Here is a 22623-nt window from a genome sequence, read left to right on the forward strand (position 1 = left end):
ACGCTTTGCAGAGGACTCCCCTTTGAGTCTGTCTGCTCTGTGGGAGACAAACTTGCATAGAACAGGTCAGAGAGTTGGCATACAGAGTGCTCATACAGAGGTGTGGCAGGTAACTGGAATCCAATTTTCAAGTTATCCAATTAATTCTCAGACTTTTCTGTTGTAAAGTATAAAACAGACACAAAACCCCACAAATTCTTACTTGGCCAAATAATAGAGTTACATTTATGCAGTAATGAGCAACTTTATGATAGGCTACTTTTAATTTATTAAAAAAAACATAATGTATCTTTATTTTATTTTTTGGCAACTGTATTTATTAATAACCTTTTGTCACCTCAAAAGATGAGACCAGATGATTCCCATAGCTTTTTGAGGGGATGGTCTATGGGGAAGTTAGCCAGCAAACTATCCTGTTAGTAAATGAAAAATAAGGAAAATTTAACTTACAGTGGAGGTGCACTGTTCCATTCAGTTACACTTACATAGTGAAAAGTTACAACAACAGTCTCCTCAAAGCATTTTATATCGTAAGGTAAAGACCCTTCAATTCTAGACATAAATACCAAGGGTCAAGAAGAGTCAGTTATTTATGGGGATGAGGAGAAAGCGAAGACAAATTATAGAAAAAGCCCAGGTTTAATGATTATTAATGATTAAATACAATAGTGGTATAAACACACAAGAAGTGAAAAGGGGCTGAGGGAAGAAGAACTCCTCAGTACTTCATGGGAAGCCCCCAGTAGCCTAAGCTGGTTCCACTGAAGAGGAGCCTGAAAGCTAAAGGCTCTGCTTCCCATTCTACTTTTAAAAGTCGTAAGAACCACAAGTTCTGCCCAGCTCTATAGTCTGAGAGCTGGGGTGATTATGATACTAACAATAATTAATTTACAATATTACAACCTACAAGTAAGATTCCTCACAGTGAACTAGGGGCCAATGCAATGTCATATAAAGTAAATGTCTAGTTAGACACACTGATTTTTAGGATCAAGTCCACTAACCTCAGTTTCGTCTGAATTTAGAAGTAGGAAATTAGAGGTCAAGGATGTTGCATTTTCTAAACCCCATCTCATCTTTCTCATCTATTTTTCAGTGGTTTGCTGTTTGTCTTACCACTGAAGTCACACAAAACTAATGCATGAACAATTTCATTGAACATTAATGTTGACTGGCTTTTATTGGAACATAGTGTATTATACTGCAGCCTGGATACAAGATGTCACATCATGTCACACAAAATCATATCTACCCTTAATTGGAAAAACTAACAGCTGGACAGGGCAGGTTTAAAAAAAGCGCCTCTTTTTTCTGTTTTTGTGCTTATTCTGCCACTACAAAATTCTGGAAATGTGAGGTGATGTTGGTCATAAAGATTAAAACCTTTTTTTATCATAAAAATTCATCACAACTGTGTGTGGTGTTTATGGCAACTGCACATATATATTAACAGCAGTGGGATCCTGCTTAAGCATCCCCCTTTCTGTCATCTCTGGCTCACAAATATGGAGTGCAGTATTGATTAGGTTTTACTTAGGACCAATCTGAAAATGCTGTGAGCAGGACACAAGGCCAGACTGCAAGCAGTAACCAGTGAAAGTCAAAGCTCAGTTGGCTTGGGAGGATAATTGATGAATTAGTCTATGCTGAGGAAAGCTGGCCCTGCTATATAAGTTTTAGGATAAAGTCTTAAAACAAGACATATGTATAAGATAAAAATACAATGTAATGTATTCTTTTATTTATATGCCGTTACATGTAATCATACATGAATTTCAGCATTTAGAGACATGGCCTAATGTGGGAAAAATAAACCCAGTGCACAAAGTAGTGTAGTGAGGCAAAGGAGTCAGCGTTATGCAACCCTTGAAGACCCCCTGGTCACACACAATGTTATGGAGACAGTGAACAGTGCAAAGCTTTGGTGAGCTTGCAGTTACAGAATCAACATACAGGGTTTTCACATGCTGTAAATCATGGTAATAAGATATTTAAAAAAAGGGAACCGCATACAGTTTGTTTTAAATATGAAATAACAAACCTTGTTTATGTTTTAAGTCATCAATAACTGATCCACTTGCAAAAAAAACAAAGGAAGGGTACATGCCCCACCAATTTTCCACCTAAAACACCAGCTGACATTATCCTCCCATTCACTCCCATACTGTAATCCCAGTGGGAAGCATTCATTCCAGTACAGTTTATTCATGAGGACAGGCAAGTGCCCCATGCATTATAAATAGAACTGAGCTCTCAGCCCTCTCAGGATCTGTCTGCATTTCGCCGGTCACTACAGGTTTGCACTCTAAAATGTAGCAATATTGCGAACACATTAACACATCTTAATAAAACAGAAAACAATAAGTTTTGTTTACTGTTTTTCTCAATTACAGATTAGTGATGCTTGATTCGACAATTTGCTCGCTATCTGTGGATTTCCAAATTTCAGTCAATATACAAGTAGTGACATTCACAGTCTCGAAATTATGTTTGCTTTGCTCACATAAAAGCAGATTTACTGTCGGCCCTGTTTATGTTTGAACTACCTCTGTTGGTAATATTTTCTAGTTTTGCTCCAATGATGTGATGAAGAACATTAAAAAATAAAATAAACTCATCCAGAATTCAACACTCCAACATTACAGCCTTCAGTATAAGTGACTGCCTTTGATGCACGCTATCTCAATCTCTAATTTTCCCGCGCTGCTAAAGAAAAGAGAGAGAAAAAAAGGTTCAACTCCAATCTGAAGCAAAACACAGAGCTTTTCAGAAAAGCCCCTTTGATTATTTAAATTCCACCCTGTTTCTTTTAAATGCCAAAAGCTGGTTTTAATCTTCAAGCATATTTTATTCAAATGGTCGTGTCACCAGGACCCTCCTTCTCTATCAGACCTTCAGACCTCTGAAAGACTCCTTTGTGCTGCGTTCTGTGATTTAAACTTTGATACTGAGTCAAACTGATTGCACCATGAGAAACCAAAGGTGATTATCCTGATGGACTAGATAGAAAAATGTGGCCTATTATGTGTGGTGAGAAAAGGTTGATTAAAATGAGTTTCAAGTGAACTCTGCTTTTTTTTTTTTCCCGAACCTCTCTTTGCCTGATCACCTCCTAAGACTTGAATAGATCAGACACACTTTATATTTCCAGATTATTCACCAAACTGGACAATAATTGAAGTATGTACAACTTGATCAGTCATTTAAACTATTCAGCACGCCTTCTGGCAATGTTCTTGAAGATGATTTTTTTTATATCACAAATGAATTCTGCAATGTTAGTGAAAATGCCACTAACCTCCTGAAATGCAGAAAGAAATTCGTTATCATTTTGTGATCATTCCTAAAAAATGTGTGGATGTAGTGCTATTTTTGCCACTGGACATCACAATGGAAAGGGACCACTTTTTTGTAATGATTACAATATTTGTACTCTATGCATTGTACTTACAAGTTCCTGTACATATCGTTGGTGGATGTCCAACCTTGAGCATTTGAAACTATCCTACACAAAGCCCCTGTGTCCACAAATAAATAATATTCAAGTGACTGCTGGTCCTCATTGACTTGAAATCCGATTTTGACATGAACTTGTGTTAGTTAGTCATGGTATCTTACATTTGCTGTACTATTTTCTAGTTTCTGAAACAAAACTCCTGTGTCATATATTTCTTATTGTTTTGATTTGGTAGTATATGATTAGGTATATGATTTATTCCAAGTAGTGATGAATGTTGACAAAATAATTCAATTTCTCACTTGCTTCCTCATTAAAGCTTTGAAATTCCGCTAAATGATTTATTTACTCTACACTATCAGTTTTGTTGCTGCAAAATACATTTTACTCCCTTTCACTTCTCAGAATTTTATTTCATATTTTTATTTATTTTTTCCTTCCTGAGATAAATAACGGCCAAAATGCATCAGTGAGATTTTCTATCATGAGTAATACAGAGGAAGTGCTGCCCCTAGCAATGTCAGAGTAAGTTACAGTCATCCAGAAATAGGTACTGAGGATAAGAGGTGAACATGTCATCCCGACTTAGGTCAAGCCAACAGGAGCTCTGCAGAAAGAACAAAAGCAGCCTAACTGCTTCCCACAGCCAAAGAAAACCTTTGTTTTATGTAGCAGTCTATAATCGCAGCTCATGTGATCTCCAATCTGATCAAGGTTTCAAATGTCTTATCATTCCCAGACCGCATTTCAAGGGGCATCAATATTTCTGAGACTGGAAAAAAAATGGTGACATTACATTCAGACATTTTACAATTACTTTTCCTTATAGGTGTGAAAAGTTACAAAAAAAATGTAAGCTAAATGATATATTCACTCTCATTTTTATAATGGCTGTGCGATTGCATCATAAATCTCCAGATATCTGCGACTGACAACATCATGACGGTCCACTGAAAAACTGTCCAAACAGCCAGATTAGATAAAGATACCCAAAACGGAATTATGCCATGTAGAATTTCTATCAACTACTAAAACATGAAAAATAGCTAAAATTTTCCTCAAATATCACGAGACATATACTGTAGGACTCAACTGAAATTGGTTTTCCTTGCCTTTAAAATGCATTACGTTACAGTTACATTTACACTTACACAACTCTTGTAGTTTATTTATTGCTTTTAAGTGTAAAAAATGCCAAATAGGTGTTACACATCATTGTAGCAGTCTTGAAAAACATTCAAAGATAAACGCACTGTGCTTTTGTGCTATACAATGGCAGCGATGTCTCCACTTTTTTAAAATGTGTATTTTGCTCAAACATTACAGCAGTCACATAAAAATATGCTGCAGGTAGTGAGTTATTATAGTTTTATGACGTAAGAATGTATCGATAATTCAAAATTACATGTCGAAGCAGTGTGCGATGTGTTTTCTGATTCAGGGGATATAAAGTTCCTGCTTTTAAACACTGCCAAAACATATCGCTGCCATCCATCATAATCAGAGTGATGCAGAGGTCTAGACCACTAAAGCTAGTTAGCTGCTACAGGACCAATCAAAACAAGTATTCAAAAGTAACTTTGTTAATATAATTACATATTTCCATCCATCATTATCTTAGGGGGGGGCTGGAGCCTATCCTAGGGCGAGAGGCTTTACTCTGTACAGGTCATCAATCATATTATTGTTTCTATTGTTTCTTTCATTTTGGTAGTAGTAATAATGGACATTTGTATTGCTTGGTTGAGTGGGTTGCACTTATGTCACAAGATGTGATATTTACATTGTTTGATGCTGTGGATGCGATACATCCACATGGACTACTGTTAAACTTGTGCCTTTCTGAAAATAAATTAGATTCTTGTTTTTCCTTTCCAAGACACTGAAGCATATTCCCCAGCCGGCAACCCATGTGTGGGCTGCCTAACTCATCTGGTGTGAAAATCTGATGTGTTAAAACTGACACAGTGATGGTTAGAGTAGTATGTTTCTCTAGCAAATAAGCTGATGGCAACTTAAAGCAAAATCAGATGTATTTGTGCTAAAGTAGTCCCATGTCTAATAAATTTAGTTGAGACAACAACGTTGTCACTTTGTTTAGAAATACAATTAGGTGTTAAAATCCACTGAAGCTAGGATCTGAGTGCTTCCAATATGGCTGCCAGAAGTGCATTAAATCACCTGACACTAGAGCACAGCAACAAAAACGAAGAAATGCCAACCTTACTTTATTCTCTCATACTGTTGTCGAATATAATCTTCCAGCTGTAAGTTATTCGGCTAGAAAATAACAGCCACATGATCACAAAACCAGACCCCCTTTCTCCCCTCTCTGTCTCTGACAGCACAGATGCTCAGATGGGCTGGGCCCAGTCATAGAGTGTCACTCACAATCAGCCTGTGAGTGCCAAAGTGCATTCATCCAGAAAATGCCAGATTCCACTATAATCATTTTTTCTTATTCTATCTCCATCTCTTCATACCTTGGCTATCTCAAATTCTGAAGACGGGCTATTGAAAATCTTGACCTTCAGGATGACAGTTATCACTGCTCAGAAATTTGTGTGCGCTGTGAGTTTGTGAAGTACAAATCCTGAAACACAGTTTACTGAAGCTTGCAGATATGTTCGGTATTATTTGGCTTAATGTTGATGTTTGCCCTCAATATTTACATTATGAAAACAACCCCTGGCAATACTTCTCTGTGACGTTTGTCTTTATTTTGTTGTTCGCTTTTATTTATAGTGCCCAATAAGTGTAGTGCAGATCCCTCGATCAAAGTCACGATAGCATCATTAGTTTGAGATGTCATTCATTGGAAGTTTACTTATAAGCTATGCCTCTATGTCATTATATCTGTTTGTTGAAAAAGTCCACTTCTACCACTTTATTTGAAATAGGTTGAAATAGGTTGTCGTGAAAAACCACAGAATGGGCGTAAATTTATACAGAGATTCCTCATTTTTAATGCAATATTAGAACATGTAACCAATTTCATGGGATGGGGGATCATATTTAAAACCAGTTTGGCATCACTGACAAACCTTCTTTCAGAGAATTCTTGCAAGGAATGGCAGCTGAGAGGACATTTTTAATGTGATTATGGGTATGACAGTGATGCTATGAGGCAAGGTTTGCCTGTTCTGACTACATCTAAAGTACTCCCTGAACACATATACTATGTATATTCCAGTTTTTCCTTACAGGGTTACTTTGTGTACCTTTTATCCAAACCTCCTTCAGAAAAGCACTGTGTCTTAGCAATGATCTCATTAACTCTAGCTGTATGAGCTAACAATTCTGCATTGTACTGATACACTATTTGAAAAGGACATTAGGAGGGCAGGGAATTTCATGTTTTTGCATGGATAAATTATTGGAGAACAGTGTCTTAAGCATTCTTCCAAGGTCATTTCCTTAAAAAAAAAAAAAAGGGGGGGGGGGGGGCATTTAAAATGCATAACTCTTGAAACCAAACAGATTGCAATGATCTCTGCAGCCAGGCGTTGCCATGAGTGCTATCCATTCATGTTTAAATGGCCAGTGAGGATGCATGCTTCTTTATGTGATGTCAGGAAGTAACCCCCAGCAGTTACAGTGTGCTTAAAACTAAACTGATGATGCTCCTGCATATTTGATGTTGAATATCTGATGGGAAATGTGAGGATAAAAAAACATGTCTATGCCTGTAACCCAGAATTTGATCAGCATATTAATGCAGGAAAGTCATTATATTTTGTTGGCAATACCTCAAGGCTGGACATCTAATGAAAGAAAGCAACTGACCTTCCAGCCAGGCAGAATCCTGTTTTACCAAAACTGGGGAGTTCACTATCAGCATTAAATCTTAAAATAAAATCACGTTCATTTACATAATTAGAATCTGGATCACCAGAGGAGTCTATCCGTGCAATTTCCTGTTTAGTAATATGTGCTGAGGGACATCAGAAACCTCCACAGAGGACAAGTAAGAGGTATTTTAAAAGGGAGATGAGGCACCATGCTGCAAAGACTTACACACGAGTTCAAACTGAGGAGACACCTTTCTGTCGAGAGGATGCGATTTAATGCAGCTGCTGGGGAGAAATATACTGCCTGCCACTTGCAGTATATAACTGCTGTGTAATTTACCACTTCTTATCTACCCATGTCGCACATGCTGATCTGGGATAATGGCAATGTTTGATGAGGCAGCCAAGAGAGCAGACTGCAGAGCCATAAGATAATGTACATCCTTCACACAGGCCCCATGTGGGGACTGTTTGTTTTTGTTATTTATTTATTTTCTTTCAAATCAGACAACAACACAAGAGGAAATGCCATTTAATATCGCTATTCACTGATTGCTTTGAGTTATCGGCGATATTTTTTTACAGATTTATAGACTTGCCTCAATCTTAAACTACATTTTTGAGTGGCTAGGATAAAAGAACATGTTATTTTCTCTACCCCGAGGAATACTGTGCAGCGGAACGAATCCCATATCAAATCACAAACAAGGTTTGAATAGTGATTGTGTTTGTAACCTTAAAACGTTTGTAAATATATTTTCACAGGCAGGAAATAGTAGAACAGGAAGTCCGCTGAGTTATTGTGGAATAAAAACAGGAGGGTGAACTAAAAGCCTTTCTGTGCTGCATTTTGATGACAATTTATGTGAATAAGAGTAGGCCCACCTTTTCAAATATATAAATGAAATTAATTAATTCCTGAGAGACAGCCATATGGCTCTTAAAATAACAAGCCAGTGCACAATTTATCATCCCATTAAAAGTGGGCAGATTCAGGGCAGATGTTATTAAATACATTATTTAATAGTGCTCATCAACCTGGACTGACTTGCTTTGTCCCATATAGTGTGGAACTATATAAAGTCATCCAACTGGTTTATGTTAGCATTGTCAGGCTAATGATATTATATGCCACTGTTATAAGCATGACTAAAAAAGCAGGAAAGGTGTTAAAACCAGTGAAAAATCACAGTCCAAAGACATGCAGCTAGTGGGGTTAGGTTAACTGGTGAATCTAAATTGCCCATAGGTTGTCTGTCTGTTTGTTTTAGCCCTGGAAAGACTGATAATCTGTCCAAGGGTGTATCCCACATCTTGCCCTGTGGTAACTGGGATAGGCTCCAGCCTTAGCAACCCTGATTACCCAGATTGTTTGCAGACAAGTCATTTTTTGTCATTTTTTTAATAATATCGTAAAGTATAAGTGAAAGTATACCTTAGAAAACACATTCAAATGATTATGCCGTACACATTCAATGTATTGCTGTTCTGCTGAACTACAATGATGAAAAAACTATTAAGATCCTTGTACACGGTGTGGTATGGAGGTGAAGATAGAATTGTATTGTAATCATTTGGAAACCAGGAATCAGAAACTACAACAATACACTACAAATGAATTACAGCTGCTTTCCAATATTCCAGAGCAGAGCCAAGAACAGAAAATATCACACTGACAGCGGGGTGGGTACTGGTGCGATATAAAAGGAATTTTTAAAACTGGGTACAACATTTCCAATTCCATTCCATCACTGTTATCACAGGTTTGTCATATTTGTATATCATGTCCCAATACTCTTTAATCCCTTGTGACAAGGTCTGCAAAATGTACTTTTTTACATTCCCTCTTATTTCTTCAAAGAGGCACACAGTCAGAGTAAGGAGCAGAAACTCTGACTCTCATGTATTAGACGTGTTTTTGTTTTTTTTCCATTTCTATACTGCAGTCGAGAAACTAAGAAGACAAATCTTGAAGTTTGTTTCTCTTTTTATGTGTAGTGTCAGAAATCATGGTTTCAGGAAAGTTTTACACATTGGTTGGACTATACTGGGTAAACCTTCCTATGGGCTGTCATAACCGCTTGCCTTATACCTTTTTATAGGTTCCTCTGCAATGCAGGACAACAACAGAACAGTCCACCCAACAGCAAAAGCCTTCTAAAGGAAAAAAACAAGGAAGAAATTGAGTGAACGCTCTTAACGGCTAATTTGACGGACACTTGATGGTTTAACTCACTTCAGGCATGTACGTTGTTGCTCCTCTATTTTCAAACATCATTTTCCTCTGGTACTTCTTTGGAAGGGCACTCTTACCATTTCACTGGCTTTGTGCCAGCAATTATGGTGATGACTAAATAACGTCATTTGTTTTTTTAACATGATCAAGTCACAAAAGTGAGTTCTCCAAATTACTCTTCTATGCCAGTACAGTGAACATTAAGTTAATATAGGTTAATACTATAGACGCATTGGACTGGTCCCTCATTTTCCAAGCATACACCACGGCAGATAGAGTCACATATTTGATTTGGCACAGGTTTTATATACCAGATGCCTTCCCTGACGTAATCCTCGGGTTTAAGTGATCCTGGTTTTGCGTCTCCTCCCCTCCCAAAACTGATCCAGGGCTCTTTTGCAAGTTAGGTAAAAATGTTAACGTCATGGAGTAACTATATCATTGCTATTTCACATAGCAAAATGGGTACAAATAAACACTCAAGAATCAACTTAACAAATGCATTTTTATGCTCAATTTACTGTGCGAAATGTTTTCAAACCTGAAAAGGTGCAGGCAGTTACCACTGGAGCAGAAACACTTCATGTGTTAAAAAAAAAAAAGCAGAAGTGGTTTTCTTCAGGGCTGAGAAGATGAATCTGTTTTATCCGCTTTTATCCTGGCTGTATACTAAGCAACAAAATTGCGCCCAGATATGTTATGTGTTTGGGTTCCACTATTCATCACTTCAAACACATCCTCAGCTCACTGCCAATATAGTACCTCATCCATGATGCAGCTCAAAAGTGTGACTGCCCCCAGGAGCCAAAGCCAGTGATTTACTATCTAGCTGTATTTTGTCTCACTTGGGTGCACTCCGCTAGCCTCACTGTTGCCCTGTCACAAGCTGCCTCACCATATTTGTAATTCTGTGTAAACCTGTACCTGTGAGGTGATATCTCCAACGCATTCATCAGAGGACAGTCTAATCTGCTTCTGTCCTGTCTTGCTCTCCACAACAATGAACAATATGAGTGTGATGAAGCAGAACCAACAGAAAGTTTTGTTTTTTTCTTCTTTTTTTAATATGTGATTTAGTTTTACTTTTAGCTGAACGACTGAGCAGAATGGTCAGGACTACGCTAAATGTCCTGCTGACAAGTCAAAAACTGTGATTATCCCTTTTAACACTTCTGAAAATGTAATGGGTTTAACTATTTATGAAAAGTGTTGAGTGGCTTGAATGCCATTAACTGGCAGCACAGACGCTTTTTCTCATTTCACCCTTTGCTTTTGTCTCCCTGTCTTTTATGCTAACTGGAAACCCAAATGAAAACATGAATGAAAGTGTAATAGGGGTTCTGCCATCTGTTACCTGCTGGCCAAATGGTCTTTGCAAAGTGCATTCTGTACTCAAAATGAGGGATGCACGTTTGAAAAAGCCATTTCATAATTTTACACGTGGACTTTGTTTAATAGCATTTGTAAGTAGTCCCTTTCATTCTAACTTCAAGGGGCCAATTTAGAATTTGATGTAAAGATAGACGTTTTTAGGAAATCCGTTTCTGAATAAATTAAACTTGAATGTTGCAAAATACTTGGTAAACTGCACACAGTCTGCTCATGTTTACCAACCTGAATGGTCTCTGATCACTTTATACCAAAAGATGCCACAAGGCCTCGAGAGGGAAAGAAACGGACAACATCTAAAGTAATCGCTCTAGGCAGCAGTTTTGGATTTCACTCTTTAGTTTTGATTTATTTATTCCTGTGCCTGGAGAAGAGTTCGAGCTTCTCAAGCTTCTCGTGTTCCTTATTCCTGATGTTGTTATGTGCATCTGTCACTACGGCCGTCTTTCTCTGCTTGTCCACCACTACGCTGTCTGGCTGGTTAGTGAACACCAGCTTGTCTGTCTGTATCTGGAAGTCTCACAGGATCTTAGCTCGGTCACCCTAGGAGGTGTATCCCATATTGACTTTGCAATTTCTAGGCCATACTTGGGACAGGTGTTCCTTTAAACTATTCCAGCTGCTTGGTTATGGCATGCCATGTATGCCCTGCCTGCTAGCATCTTGCAACCTGGTGTTATGTGATAGACTGTCTCAGGGGCATCCTTGCTCCTGTGCGGTTCCTGTGCTGACATGATTGTTGATTTTGTGCTGTCTTTCAGCCCAGCTCTGTCCAGCTATTGGTAGAATTTCTCAGTATCATCCCCTTCTTCTATCTGCTGGTGGTACATGGCATGCAGGTACCCATCCTTCTGTAATGGTGCCTCTTCTTCCTCCTCTTTTTTTTGGGGGGGGGGGGGGTTCTGTTGCCTGAGGTATTCACAAAACATGAGCCAGTCGTGGCCCTCTTCCTGATGTACTCATGGATCTTTGTTGTTTCTTGGATTATGATTCTTATGTCTCATCCATGCATGGTAAGGAGCCTCCTTATCTTGATGTCAGTGGCTTCTATCTCCTCCTTTGGCCAGTGTGTTCTTCCCATTGAGCTAACTTATCAGGACTTGCCTTACTCTCTGCAGGTATCTGGTGGTTGTGTCTTTTCTAGCGGCCCGTTCATGGTTCCCCTTTGCATGTGGGATTCCCAGTTACTTGCAATATTGCCTTCTCTGGTAGTGCAATCCCCTCAGTTCCGAGTACCATCCCTTGCGTCCATACGACCACACTTCCACACAGGAATGACATTCCAGTGTCGTTTGTGTAGGATATATATTTGCTTTGGAGTGTAAATATGTGTGCGTGTGTGTAAGGTGTAACTATGAATTTTGCGTTATTTGTTGTTAAGTACTGTAGAACTTTTCATTGCTTGCTATGTCCAGTTCTAATAGAGACATAAAGTTTGTCAGGTCTTGTACATCAAGCGTGATATAAGTCAAACACTTGACTTTTTTCTTTTAAAAGCCTCACATTATGTCCAGCACTCTCTTTCTAGTTTCACACCTGCATACTAACATATTAGGCCATGAACTGTTGAGTCAGAAAAACCCAGGTAATAAATTAAATTGTGTTACTGGTTTCTGAATAACTGAAATGGATATTCAATCTGCAGTTCCTACAAAACAGAGCAAACACGATTTATCCTTCCATTTAGATCTCAGTGTTTTTAATCAGTCAGACTGCAGCCTCCCCACATAAGATGACGTCCGATACATCTCAGGGCAAGCAACTTACATGGATAAAGTTTTGCACCAATAAAAGATAGATAACATCAATATTTTTCCTTTGTCATTAGCTTTGCATCTGGCAAAACTGCTGGCGCAGATAAACAGATTTTCTTATTTCAAATGAAAAACAAAATACATTATTTCATGATTTCCTCAGCCCAAAGTGCAGTGCATCATAAATCATGTCAAATTACTAAACTGTAGATTATGCTCAAATTAATGAGGCAGCTGCATTTACACTGCATATTCAGTTCTTAATATGCCTCTGTCCTATTCAAAACTAAAATGAACTACCTGCTCTTTGCATATCTGTTGACTCACTCTGACAGGCCCAGGCTCTTCCAGCAGCCACTAGGCCCAGGATCCTACTGCTCCACCAGGCCCAGGCTCTTCCAGCAGTCACTAGGCCCAGGATCCTACTGCTCCACCAGGCCCAGGATCCTACTGCTCCACCAGGCCCAGGATCCTACTGCTCCACCAGGCCCAGGCTCTTCCAGCAGTCACTAGGCCCAGGATCCTACTGCTCCACCAGGCCCAGGCTCTTCCAGCAGTCACTAGGCCCAGGATCCTACTGCTCCACCAGGCCCAGGATCCTCCAGCAGCCACCAGGCCCAGGCTCTTCCAGCAGCCACTAGGCCCAGGATCCTACTGCTCCACCAGGCCCAGGATCCTCCAGCAGCCACTGGGCCCAGGATCCTCTAGCAAGGCACCAACAAGTAAATCAACAGTGACAAGACGGTGAACGGAGCGAGCAAGACAACAAGCTCAATGGGGCCTAAGAGAACACCGAGCGCCGATGAAATTGAGGACATCAAAAAGTCATTGGACTTTCTAACTGAGGAAACATCGGCTATCAAGCTACAACAGAAATATATCCTAGACTTAGTCGAGGAAATAAGGTCGCTACGTAACCAGAATGCAGAGAAGGAGAAACGGATCGTCTATCTGGAGAGCAGGGTCGCGGACCTGGAGCAATATACCAGAATGAACGACGTGATCATCACAGGGCTGTACATAAAACCCCGGTCATATGCTCGGGCTGTGACTGCTGGCAGTAAAGAGGAGCAAGGAGATCTGGATGGGAGCTCTGCGGAGCAACAAGTAGCTGGTTTCTTGCAGTCGAAAGGGATCGACCTGGACTGTAATAACATCGAGGCATGCCACCCCTTGCCCAGGAGAAATGCTAGTGATAAACCAGCTATCATCATAAGATTTGTAAACAGGAAACACAAGAATGCACTGCTGAAGCAGGGGAGGAAACTAAAAGGATCGAACATCTACATGAATGACCATCTAACCAAATCCAATGCTGACATAGCGAAGAAAGCACGATACCTAAAGAAACTGGGTAAAATTCAGAACACCTGGACTGCAAACTGTAAAATATTTATAAAGCTCAACGGTACGCCGGAGGAAGCCAAGGTGCTGGTCATCAAATGCATCCAGGATCTGGAAAAATATTAACAGGTCACTTGACTACAAAGGCAAGGGGCGGGACAAACAATCTACAGTCATCAAAGCAGGTAATAGAAGACAACAACGGAAGCTAAAGCGTAACGTATTCAAGGATGAAACAATCAATTAATTCATTATCTGGGAATTATACATTGCTACCACAAAGGATTGCTAATCAGGAGATAAATTCACCAGTAAACACGGAATACAAAACACACTTCACAGAGCAGGACATTGATCCAGAACTGAACTTTTTTAACATCAAAAATACCTGCTACTATCATACTGAAGAACAATTCAACAAAACTGTCAAGGTCGACGGCAAAATATCTATAATCCACTTTAATAGTAGAAGTTTATATGTAAATTTTCACAAAATAAGGGAATATTTAAGCAAATTTACACATCCATTCAGTGTGATTGCAGTATCTGAAACATGGATTAATAAACAGAAAGGAGAGGACTTTGTAATAGATGGATATGAATTAAATCTTACAAATAGAAAGAATAAGAATGGCGGTGGTGTGGCCTTGTTTGTGGATAAAAATTTAAAATACAAGGTGGTAGAAAAAATGACGATGGCAGTAGATAATATATTAGAGTGTGTAACAATAGAAATTAGTATGGGAAAAGAGAAAAATGTCATTGTAAGCTGTATATATAGAACACCAGGTTCTAATATTGAAATTTTTAAGGAGTGGGTAGATAAAACATTCATTAGGACAAATCAAAAAGTCATGTTCATTTGTGGGGATTTTAACATAGATCTACTAAATCCAAACAAGCAGAGAGCGACAGAGGAATTTATTAATACAATGTATAGCTTGGGACTTTTTCCAGTGATCACTAAGCCCAGCAGGATTACAGCACAGTCGGCAACCCTAATAGACAATATATTTACTAATGAAATAGAAAATAGAACCATAAGTGGTCTCCTAATTAATGACATCAGTGATCATCTACCTGTTTTTATAGTGTATAACAGCAATTACAGGAAGGTTAAACAGCAAAACACAATAAAATACAAACGAGTGAGCACAGAAGAGTCAATAAACGCATTCAAAAGTGATTTACTCAAGCAAGAATGGGAGATGCTGTATAAGGAAAAAAATATTGATAAAGCTTATGAGATTTTTTTAGGAAAATTTAAACTGTTATATAATAGTCATTGCCCAGTAAAGAAATATAGTAAAAAACAAAAATATGCAGAGTGCCCATGGATTACAAAAGGATTGCAAAATGCATGTAAGAAGAAAAATACCTTATACAGAGAATTTATAATGAACAAAAGTACAGAAGCTGAAAATAAATACAAGAAATATAAAAATAAATTAACGAGTATTTTAAGGTCATGTAAAAAGGAATACTATGAAAAATTACTGATTATGAATAAAAATAATATTAAAGGGATCTGGAAAACATTAAATACCATCATCAAAAAGGGCTCGGGGCAGGCAGACTATCCTTCGTATTTTGCAAATAATGATAGAAATATTACTAATATGAGCGATGTGGTAAATGATTTCAACAAATTCTTTGTAAGTGTTGGGCCAGACTTGGCTGAAACAATTCCTGATATAACAGATTCTGTAGAGAAAGAAACTAGACTCATTGACCGCAATCCTCATTCAATGTTCTTAAAGGTGGTGGAAGAAATGGAAATCATTGATATTGTTGGGAAATCACAAACAAAAAACTCTACAGACTCTGACGACATTGATATGGAAATCGTTAAGAGAGTGATAGAGGGCATTTCCAAACCCTTAACACACATTTGCAATTTGTCCTTACAAACTGGTACATTCCCAAAACAAATGAAAACAGCTAAAGTAACACCACTGTTTAAAAATGGTGACAGACACCAATTCACAAATTATAGGCCTGTCTCTCTACTTTCTCAATTTTCAAAAATACTGGAAAAAGTCTTTAGTAATAGACTTGACAAATTTATAGATAAACACAAAATAATAATGGATAGTCAGTATGGTTTCAGATCAAATAGATCAACATCATTGGCATTAATGGAACTGATCGAAAATATCACCAACAATATAGATAAAAGACAATGTATAGTTAGTGTATTCATTGACCTAAAAAAAGCTTTTGACACAATTAATCATGACATATTACTTGATAAACTGGAGTACTACGGCATTAGAGGAGTGGTGTTAGAATGGGTAAAGAGTTATTTGAGAGACAGGCAGCAATTTGTGAAAATTGGGGAATATCAATCAGAGTGTATGGACATTGTTTGTGGAGTTCCGCAGGGGTCAGTATTGGGACCAAAGCTGTTTATCCTCTATATCAATGATATATGCAGAACATCAGATATACTACAGTTTATTCTATTTGCAGATGATACAAATATTTTTTGTACTGGAGAGAACTTACAGCAGCTTTTGGAAATTGTCACACAAGAAATGATTAAACTGAAAACATGGTTTGATAGAAATAAGCTATCATTAAATTTGGAAAAAACTACATTTATGTTATTCGGAAATTGTAAAAAAGATGCAGGAGCAAAATTATTAGTAAACAATGTTGAAATAGAGCAAGTTTCGGATACAAAATTTCTGGGTGTGATAATAGATAACAAAATCTGCTGGAAACCTCACATAAAGCATATACAAGCCAAACTGTCAAGAAGCATCTCCGTACTAAGTAAAGTTAAATATTTTTTGCCTTCCAAATCACTCCGGGTACTTTATTGTTCACTTATATTGCCATATTTGGAATACTGTGTGGAAATTTGGGGAAACACATATAAAACTGCACTTCAACCAATATGTAAAATTCAAAAAAAAGCAATCAGGATGATTAATAAAGCAGGATTTAGAGACCATACTAACATCATGTTTTTGAAATTAAAAATACTGAAGTTTATGGATCTTATAAAATATAAAACTGCAAAAATTATGTACAAGGCCAGATACAATATGTTACCAGGAAATATACAGAGGATGTTCTATGACAGAGAAGGAGACTATGAATTGAGGGGGAAATTGAATCTAAGGATTCTTAAAGCACGGTCAAAGGTTAAAACCTTTTGTGTCACTATTTATGGGGTAAAACTGTGGAATAGTTTTACTATAGATCTACAGCAATGCTCAGGAATTAGTAAGTTCATGAAAATACTTCGAAAACTGATTTTGGAAGAATATGATACCGATAAAGATGATCACCCATTGTATGTATAAAAATATCAAATTATATCCAAATTATATCAATCACGGTAGCCAAGTTTATATAGGTTCTCCTCGTGTATCGTGTGGAGTATGTGATGATGGGAATTAGGTGAATTATGTGGGATCAATAAGATGTTGAGCAGGGGTAGGAATTAATAAGTATGTTCATACTTCTTCCTACTCCTTTTCAGACCAAACATTGTTACATTATGTCAGACGATTTTGTTTTATTTCATTATACATTTTTTGTTTATCTGAACACATACGTGTGTGTGTGTATATCTACATATATATTCGTATCTGTAAATGAAAATATATGTAGTGTGTATATATTGTTTTATATGTCTGAAACAAATAAAGATACAATACAATACAATACAAAAGATGCACTGTGTTCAGAGGCAACAAATAAATGGAGATATAGTGTTATGAAGAAACATCCACTGACCGGTATCCAGAAATATACCAGTATCCATTGTTCAATCAATAATATTCATTTTAACAGGGTCAAAACAGGCTGAATGATGTGAAATTAAACAGTTGTTAAATATTCTCTTTCCTTCTTCATGAGCTCAACAGCATCAATGATTTTTCAGGATGCTAAGATATTGGTAGCTTTGAAATGTGGTTTAAAAACAGAAATAATCATAGAGCTCAATATTCAGCCACTTTGTACATAAAGTAGGAGATAATGGAATAGTTAGGTCATCCAACAGAGACACAGTGATATTTCTAAGGTTTACTGTCATAAATGCTTCATTAAATCTTCTTTTCCCTTTGTATCATAAAAAGATAAACCTTGTAGAAACATGCTGTAACTCTGAAAATGGTACGAACTCTGTGAATTCAAAACACTAAAGGTCCAAAATGTTGACTACCCTTGGCTCTTCACACAGAGGACAATCTGAGTAATAACAATAATAGCAGTAAGATATGTAATAACAGTAATACCAGTATTTATATGGTAAAAGCCAACATGTTAGACTGTATGAGAAGCCTGTGGAAAGAAAATTGCGTGTTCTTGTGGAGCATTTTAAAGTTTCATAATGCCCTTTTCTTTGAGGCTGTATGCAAACTTCGACCTCATCTTCACTATCACATTTTATTTTCAGATTTAAGAAGAGATTTCTTGATGACAGGTTCTGGTATCATGGATCAGTGCTATTTAGACTTTGAGTGGCTTCCTGTGGATAACCAGTGCACAATAGAAATAATGGAAAACAACATCTGTCCTTGCAAACTGTATAAGGGGATAGTAGCCTGCCACATGCTGTGCTACACACACACACACACACACACACACACACACACACACACACACACACACACACACACACAGCCTAAAACATGCTCTTTCTTATTGTCCTATAGCCAGTGAGTGTAGTTGTTATTCCATTGACAACATGTCCCATATGCAAAGCTTTTCTTTTGAGTTCTATTTTAATAATTAAGTCTAGCTGAAATGTGCATCAAATAAAGGGACTTCAAAAGCTTCCCATAGCTGAGATTTTAAATCATTTGTGCTGAAGTGCTAAACTTCAACTACAAAGGAAACACAATGAGAAGGCAAACAAATTATTTCTCCACAGATAATGTCTTTTGATGGAGTTCAGAAAAACTCAGCTAAAAGCTCAAATTTAAGCAAAACTGCATACACATCTGCTGATTGTATGACGACCACTGATTCATGCTGACAATCAAATGTTAAAGTTGTTCCTCTACAAAATCTAAAGCCAGCATCTCTGTGGGAGGTGACAGGAGCAGAAAATTGATAAACAGTGTTGTTATATGATTGCAACTGACTATATTAAATAGCTGTCTATCACACATGGGTTATGTTTACACGTTAGTTTCATTTAAGCTGTACTGACACCCGCATAATGACTTTATTTCATGTTCTACTTATCTGGAAGCTTGGTGAAACAACGTAATGATCCTTCCTCACAAATGGGGAAAAAAACCTCCAAATAAACAAAATTTAAAAAAAAACCCCAACACATAAGGCAGTTTTACTGGGTAGCAAATAATTCAATATAAAGTATAAATAAATAACTGTTACACAAATGTTTTATTTTGGTGTTCAAAGAAGCTTGCAAAGTGTTGGTGTTAATCTTGCTTACTGACTTTGTAAGGCTTTATTTTCAATGAAAAATAAAAGAAATTTTTGGGACGAACAAGGCAAAGAGTACTGGTTTTCTCTGTAGTTACCTATCAAATTCTCCTGGGCCAACTGCTGCTGGGTAAACAAGCAATGAAAATGATCAAAGAATCAAAAGTATCATCCCATATGATTCAAGCTTTAGAGAGTTGTATTTTGAGCGTGAACAACTCCTCTTCATATTCTCCTGGAAGCCAATAATTCTTAATTTTTAAAGAGCTGATGTGAAGCTCTCGCTCTCCCGGTTACAAATGGCCTGGGATGTTAAAATGAAGACCTTCATTCTAAAAATCTATTTACTGTATGCAGATGTGAAAGAATCTCAAAAGTAAAATAAATGCATTGCTTGTCTCTTAGAATGAAGAGTCTGGTCTTTCAGTTTGTCCTTTTCAGGTAAAAGTTCAACCAGGTTCCTTCAGCCAGCATGATTTTTATGGTGGTTATTACATTAACTTGGTTCGGCTAGAACGATGTCAATGCAGACACCAAGAGTCACATTTATACATTCATATTGTAGCAGCACGCAAATAAGCTACTTCCAGTCCTTGCTCACAAGGGGTCGTGCGATTGTTGGGGTTTACCTTACAATATAAAGCATCATGAGGTCACTGTTGTTATGATTTGGCACTATATAAATAACATTTCATTGAAAACTGAACCTTTAAAGCATTTTTAAAAATTGCATTCAAATAAATATACCCAAAATAAATATATAGACTGGTGCTTCTCAATCTATGGGTTTGCAACAATCTATCATTATCTATTACCACCTAGCTATTATTAAATCCTTGGATTTTGTGTTTAAATTGCACAATAAAATTATGACTTTTTATTATTGTTGGGAAGTCTACACACTGTGAATCAAAGACAGGAATCCAAAGGGAAGACCTTCAATGAAAGCAAAATCCAATGAGGACTCTCACACGGAACTGATATGAAAAGATTTCCAGTGATAAAATAATCCTTAGCTTTATTTTTTCCATAGCAGAAATTACAATAACAATGTGTTAACTTTATTTAAACATTGTTAATCACACTGCAGCCAATTCAGACTGCACACAATTCATTTGACTTGAACCAGGCAGCATTCAGACAACCTATATGATTATAAGTGTTAATATTTGAGGCAGATTAGGTGCAGATTAAAGGAGAAAAGAAACTAATATTGAACTAATCTAGTGGTTTATGTGGCCTTGGCAGAGCTACATATATCTATGCTTTCCAGTTTTCTTCTGTTGCAGGGCTTTGGGGTTTTGTCAAAACACTCAGTGGAGTCGCTTTGAAAGGCATACTGCTATATTGTTCCTTTTTTCCCTCTTCCTACCACTGCATCTTGGCTCTTGGTTCCTACAAGGTTACTTCATATAATTGCCTGACTACAGGGAAGTCTTCTAGATATCTCTGAGGGTTACATGTGTCAGCAAGTTCATTCTCTTTTCTGTCACGTTTAACAGCCTTCACCACATTCTCGGATATCACTGACAAGTTGGGGGCCACACAAATTAGTGACCTAAATGCCATCTATCTTTTTCTGAAAGTAACCTGATTTATAGGATTAGTGTTTACTTTGTCTGGAACAGTATTCCATCTTTTAGTTACCTCTGTCAGTTAAAACATACTGTATATCTGCTAGTATAATATTTAAAGGACGTGTAAATATTTGTGCTGCTCAAAGAAAGTATGTGTTAAATAAGGTTAGTGTATGACTAATTAAATTCCCTTGTCATGTTTTAATTAAGGGGAATGCAGCAGCTTTACTAGACCTAAAGTATATATGCAATGTCATGAGAGGACTGCCCCTCTCAAAGATAAAAAGGCATAATTAAAAAAATATACTGAAATAAAATGTAATACTTTTTTTTGTTAAAAAGATATATAAAACATATAAAAAATAAACGAAAGGAAATATAAATAGGTCAAACAAAATGACAGGCATTCAGCAAATGTGTACAGCGGCCTTCATGATATTCCTGTTTCGTATGCTAAATGTAAATAACAGAGACTACTCAAGGACAGATTAATTAAAGATGAATCTAGTCCTAGATATCTTAAAAGAGCACTTTTGCTTTGATTCTTTGTGACTTTTTTCATTCAGATGAATAGAGGCCAACACAATAATAGTACGTCTAAATCACAGTCACACTTGAAGACCCCCCATCATAAAACTCAATTAGTCAAATTCAGTGAGTCTCACACTGTTTCCATTATAAAAGTACTTCAGTATTTCAGCACATCTAACAACAGTGTATTTTCCGCCATACTTTCTTGATCACATCCAGACATTCAAATTTGCCACACCAACACAATCCTGACAACGGGAGCTGACAGCGCTAAGAATGAAACAGGTGAAAATTAGCAGAACATCTAAGCATGCACTTTCATCATAGAAACAGCGCTTTAATCTCAGCGCAGATGATGTTTATGCTAGCTTTGCCTCAAACCACTTTTCATCTTGTTAGCTTAGATGGAAATTTTTTTGAAAGTGAGATCTCAAAAAGGGCTCTCGCAGGAAGACGACAAAACACTGCACATCAAAAGAAGGAAAACGACAACTTATTTGACACATCATACAGGTAAAAGCTTGCTGCACTCGGGTTTTGGGAGAAAATAGTTGGCATAAAAAGTGTACACACTTTCAGGCTTCAGTCACAACCATTGAAAGAGTACATTTTATCTGTGAGCTAAGTTATTGCTGCGAAACCCATCTTTATGGAAGATGACCACTCGTATATTTATTTTGATTTATACTTTTGAAAAAGAGAGATGGAAGATAGATTTCTGGCCAAAGTTAGATGAGATAGCCTCATACAAATGTGTAGCAAAATTTACCCCCCCCCCCCCCCCTTTTTTTTTCTTTTGAGATATATATCATTCAATAAATCTAGATGTTCTCTTTTGTTCTTGGCAGCTCCTGCACCATCTTTCATTTTCAACAGTAAATCCCAGACCCTAATCTTCTCTCCACATTTGTCATTCTTTTTAATAAGAATCACACATCCACATTGTCTGTTTGATGTGCCACACAGCATGTGTGGGGTTTCGCAGGATGTGACAAATGAAAGAGAAAGTTAAGCATCACAAATGAGGACATACTATTGTTCAATTTTGCAAATTTCTTACAAGAGCGCTCCAATAAGCTTTCCAAAAAATATACATATATACGGCTGAGATACTACAGGACCAATAAGGGCT

At 37.3% G+C, this 22623-nt stretch overlaps 1 protein-coding gene across 1 annotated transcript; it reads left to right on the forward strand.

Moving 5' to 3' along the window:
• The first annotated feature begins 9370 nt into the window (after nt 1-9370).
• Nucleotides 9371-17489, forward strand: LOC309687999 (uncharacterized protein). Its single transcript, XM_082503396.1, has 2 exons — nt 9371-9493; nt 12963-17489. Exon 2 carries the CDS (start codon nt 13402-13404, stop codon nt 14095-14097), a length of 696 nt encoding a protein of 231 aa, XP_082359522.1. The 5' UTR covers nt 9371-9493; nt 12963-13401; the 3' UTR covers nt 14098-17489.
• The last annotated feature ends 5134 nt before the right edge of the window (nt 17490-22623 follow it).

Source organism: Aulonocara stuartgranti (assembly GCF_965226115.1).
Source record: "Aulonocara stuartgranti genome assembly, chromosome: 14".
Classification (NCBI taxonomy): domain Eukaryota; kingdom Metazoa; phylum Chordata; class Actinopteri; order Cichliformes; family Cichlidae; genus Aulonocara; species Aulonocara stuartgranti.

Bases quoted from the DNA above. Each gene is read 5' to 3' on its own strand.
- LOC309687999 (XM_082503396.1), top strand. From the start codon at position 13,402: ATGGGGCCTAAGAGAACACCGAGCGCCGATGAAATTGAGGACATCAAA.